We start from the raw sequence: 4,047 nt of genomic DNA, 5'->3' as shown, positions 1-4,047 counted from the left end.
TACTAGTTATTACCTGGTACTTCAAATTATAAGTATTGTCAAGATTATGAGCAGCCCAAATCGGCAGACAATCGATCGACCAATCAAAACTCAGAACACTCAAAACGTAGCCAATCAAATCCACTCTTCGACCAATTCAATATCGAATTAGTGTGTGAATGAGATTAGTGTGACACTTGACCATTTTTACATACAAAAGTCAGTAAAGAGAATCCATGGATAGATTTGGCGAATCAACACAAAAGTCCAAATTTTGGGTAAAAGGACAATACTGCTACTGTGTATCCTTCACGGTAGTACTGTAGTATTCACTCTCTGCCTCCAAGAGGTAACGAATCCGAACAACATGTGCTTGGTCTTGTTGCATCTCCAATCATTACGTCACTCTTGCCTGTCTCATCCAACAGATGGAGGTACATAGCCCGCTGTACTCCCCCGGATGGACGACCAAAAAATGGACTCCATACTATACATATAGACAGGTATGTACCCACTACAAAGGTAACGTGATATAAACGTTAAGGAATGCTCAAAATCGTTAAGCCGGGTATGAAAAACGTTAAGACCCACCAAAATTCTGATATAATGGCGTTTTTATCACACTGACCGGTGTGATGGGCCACCAAATTCACCAGATGGGCCAAAAACAGCCCTTGAAGTTCAAGGATGTGCGCACGATCACCGATAATGTCAAGAATTAGGTGGGATAATTACCACCACAGCGAAATACGTACTACTATGTAGTACTAACATTACAGCATTCTGGCAGATCATCTGGTTTTGCAAAATGAATCTTGGATGAAATCTAGATCCAGCAGCATTCCGAAACGTCGCGGCATGTCCTGAATTGATGCGACCACTAAGATTGTAGAAAAAATTCATTTACTGTTAATTAAACAATATCAGCAAGATTGTAGCCACCGTCGCATGCCCCACATACGCAAGTGATGCTCTACGCCGCGTTCATGTAAGAGAGCGTCAATATAGTGCCATGCTCGAGAGCAGTGTTCACAACCACCATGAGTCTTGGTTTAGTGTCTACATACCATACCTCGAAGCGGGAATTCGGAACGCAGGCATGATTGATACACCGCGAGTTGTTACCGAACTTCGAGGCGTCAACGTACAAGTCTCCGTTGGTGCCCACACGCGCGATGTACCAATTCTTCGCGCCATGACGCTTTTACTTCCGTGCTGCAACCTCTTCTTTGCCGATGTGTTCACCCACGTACTCGATGATTTTTGTTCCTGGAGGGACACCTTCATCGACGCGCAATGCATGGGTCAACTTTGAATCAGCAACAACTGTTGTGGGGGGGAAGAGTTTCTTGGAAATGGTTTGGTTTTGGCAATGCTCATTAGCACTGCATCGTCCTGGGGCGTATTCCGTCTGCGTGAGGAGGTTGTCGCAAAGCCGGACTATTGTGCACGGAAACTGCTTCGAACATCTACGGCAGTGCGGGTTGTGTGTGTCGGTGCCGAATGCTACACCACGAGACGATTGTGCACGCCTTGGGGCAAGGCTGTTGGTCGCGGGCAGAAGTCATCAATGTGATGGCACACCTCAGTGAGGGCAGTTGTGAGGTAGTACCACTACCTCAAACTTCATGCGAACTTGGTGCTGCTCGTACTTTTTCTTGAGCTGTTGTTCCCTTTCCATTTTGCTTGCTCACCGAAGTGCCTTGAAGGCTTCAAAGGCTTGCACTTCGGAGTCGTCGCTATCACAAAGGGCGATGATTTCTACGTCTGCTGCATTTTCAGCTGGGCGGGGGGTGTCTTCTTGATGGCTATCGTTATCAGTGTTTGGGAGGGGGTTTGTTGTCGGCTTGGTGACGGTGGACTCTGGTGCGGCGTGGATCGAGGTGGGGGACAAATATGGGCCGGTCAAAGTGGCGTACGGAGTCATATGACCCAAAACACGACTGCGTGGAGGGTCATTTGGCGCTGGCTTGGCGGCTGAGGAATGTGGTGTAGTGCGGATCGGCTGAGGGGACGAGCGAGGGCCAGTCTGGGTAGTCTTTCGACATTTGGGTTTCGACTGGGCATGGGCCATGTCGCATGGTGCGTAATCACTTTGGACCGGGTGGGACTTCACCTTGGGTCGTGGATTGCAGGTACGCATCCAATTCGAGGTACTTCCTTCGAATTTCGCTCTCGATGAAACAGTCTTCACCATTTGCAGCGACGTGGCCTGCAATACAGCATTGCGATGCGTTCTGGGCTGGTGTAGGGGGGGCGGTGGCATTCGGTGCCACTTGGGATCGCTTGCCGATGGTCAGATTTTCTGTCGTTCACGAGGACGCTTCGCCGGTGCACAGCTCATGACCTCGCCGATATCGAATGCGCCACTCACGAAATCGAAAATGCGCCACTCACTCACCAACCCGTGGTCGACTTGGAGGTGAGAGCTTTGATTGAATTAAAAGTAAGCCGTGCTTTCAAATACCAAGGTATTAATTTGTCGTTGCATGTGTTCATGGTGGTCAAACTCGGCACCACAAACGTTGTGTCGATTTTGCTGGGGATTCTCCGATATATTTTCAATAATAGCGTGACATTAGATTGCAACTATACTTTATCCAAGTACAACTTCGTGGAGGGCCATATAATTAACAGAGGGACAGCAAAAAAATCAGAGTCACCATCTATCAAGGTCACCACCTGTCAAGGTCACCACCAATCAAGGTCATGGAGCTCCAACTGGGAACATGTGTAGAACGCCTGCTGTGGCTCGCGCCTGTTGCAGAGGCGAACAACGAGCAGGAGAGCGTTTCTGCTGCGAACAGTGTGGGCGAAGTCGACTACGGTGACGAGGAGGGAGAAGCGAGGGAACAGTCGGAGGGACAACTCGTTGTAGTGCCCGACTGGCCCAACCAACGCAAACGATCTCAACCCCGAGTGAACTACACATGGATCATGGTGGGAGACTTTGGTTCGTTCGATGATGCTAAGGACCATTTGGCCCCCTGCTCAATCACTTTGACCGGCAAGGTTCGCTGCACCATTTGCCTGGGATCGGGAATACACCACATGCGTCTCCGATACCTAAAATGCACTTGCCGAGAGCATTGCGCAAAGCGACTCAAAGTTCTTCAGTGCTCGCTTGACGACAGAAGTGTGGCGTACAAGCGTGAAGAGTACGGTGACTGCCACGGCCCAATGTCCAATGCAATGACACGGACCATTCGAAACCAAGCCGACAGATTGTTTGCAGAGGGAATCCCGCCAAGCAGGGTACAGCACCGATTGAAGGAGTTCGTGCATGCAACGAATATGCCGCATGTGAAGGTGTTCCAAAACCGCGCTGGGTATTACCGCAGTGTTTGTATGGATGAGCACAACAAGCCAGCAGCAATGGTCGCTTTGCTCATGCAAACCCGATTTGTACCGCCCATCCAGCAGCAACATGTCCCATCAGAGGGACTTTGGTCTGCATCGCATTGGTATGGATCGTCCTTCCAGCAACCCGTTGTACATTGGTCAACACCACCAATCCAGCAGTATTGGTCTCCACCGCACGCACAACCATATTGGGTTGCGCCTCCAGCCCAGCAGCAACATGTCCGACAAGGAATGCATTGGTCGTCTCCGCCTATCCAGCAGCATTGGACTGCGCCGCCCCTCCTGCATCCATTGGTCCAGCGAGTGGGAGAGTGGTCTCCGCCGCCCATCGGTCAGCAACATGTCCGGGGAGAGTGGTCTGCGCCGCCCATCGGTCAGCTTTGGACTGCGCCGCCCACTGGCCAGCCGCATGTCCCGGGAGAGTGGTCTGGGTCGCCCTTTGGTGAGCACGTTGTCCCGCCGAGTGATGAGTGTCGGTACTCTTCGTTCGGCTTCAAGGTGCTTGACGGGGCACCACAAGTTGGCTACGGTGGTTCGACTGGTGTGTTCAAGGTTGGAATGACGACGAAAGCGCTGCTCCGACAGATGAATCGGGACCCATCGACGTTTGTGTTTCATTGGGATGCAACCTACAAGATCAATTCAATCGGGTATTTAGTTCTGATCTGTGGGATCACAGACCCTGGCGGCAAGTTACACCCTGTT

General features: G+C 50.7%; 1 protein-coding gene across 1 annotated transcript; it reads right to left on the bottom strand.

Moving 5' to 3' along the window:
• Positions 1 to 952: 952 nt before the first annotated feature.
• H257_18231 (hypothetical protein) lies at positions 953 to 2,053 on the bottom strand (the record flags this gene model as incomplete). Its single annotated transcript, XM_009847250.1, has 4 exons — positions 953 to 1,038; positions 1,105 to 1,165; positions 1,202 to 1,448; positions 1,674 to 2,053. The coding sequence occupies 4 exons, from the start codon at positions 2,051 to 2,053 to the stop codon at positions 953 to 955; spliced, it is 774 nt and encodes a 257-aa protein (XP_009845552.1).
• Between the last annotated feature and the right edge of the window lie 1,994 nt (positions 2,054 to 4,047).

The sequence above is a fragment of the Aphanomyces astaci genome (genome assembly GCF_000520075.1).
Source record: "Aphanomyces astaci strain APO3 unplaced genomic scaffold supercont1.147, whole genome shotgun sequence".
Classification (NCBI taxonomy): Eukaryota; Oomycota; class Saprolegniomycetes; order Saprolegniales; family Verrucalvaceae; genus Aphanomyces; species Aphanomyces astaci.
Note: the sequence above shows the minus strand (reverse complement) of the source record. Positions and strands in the feature narration are given on the sequence as shown.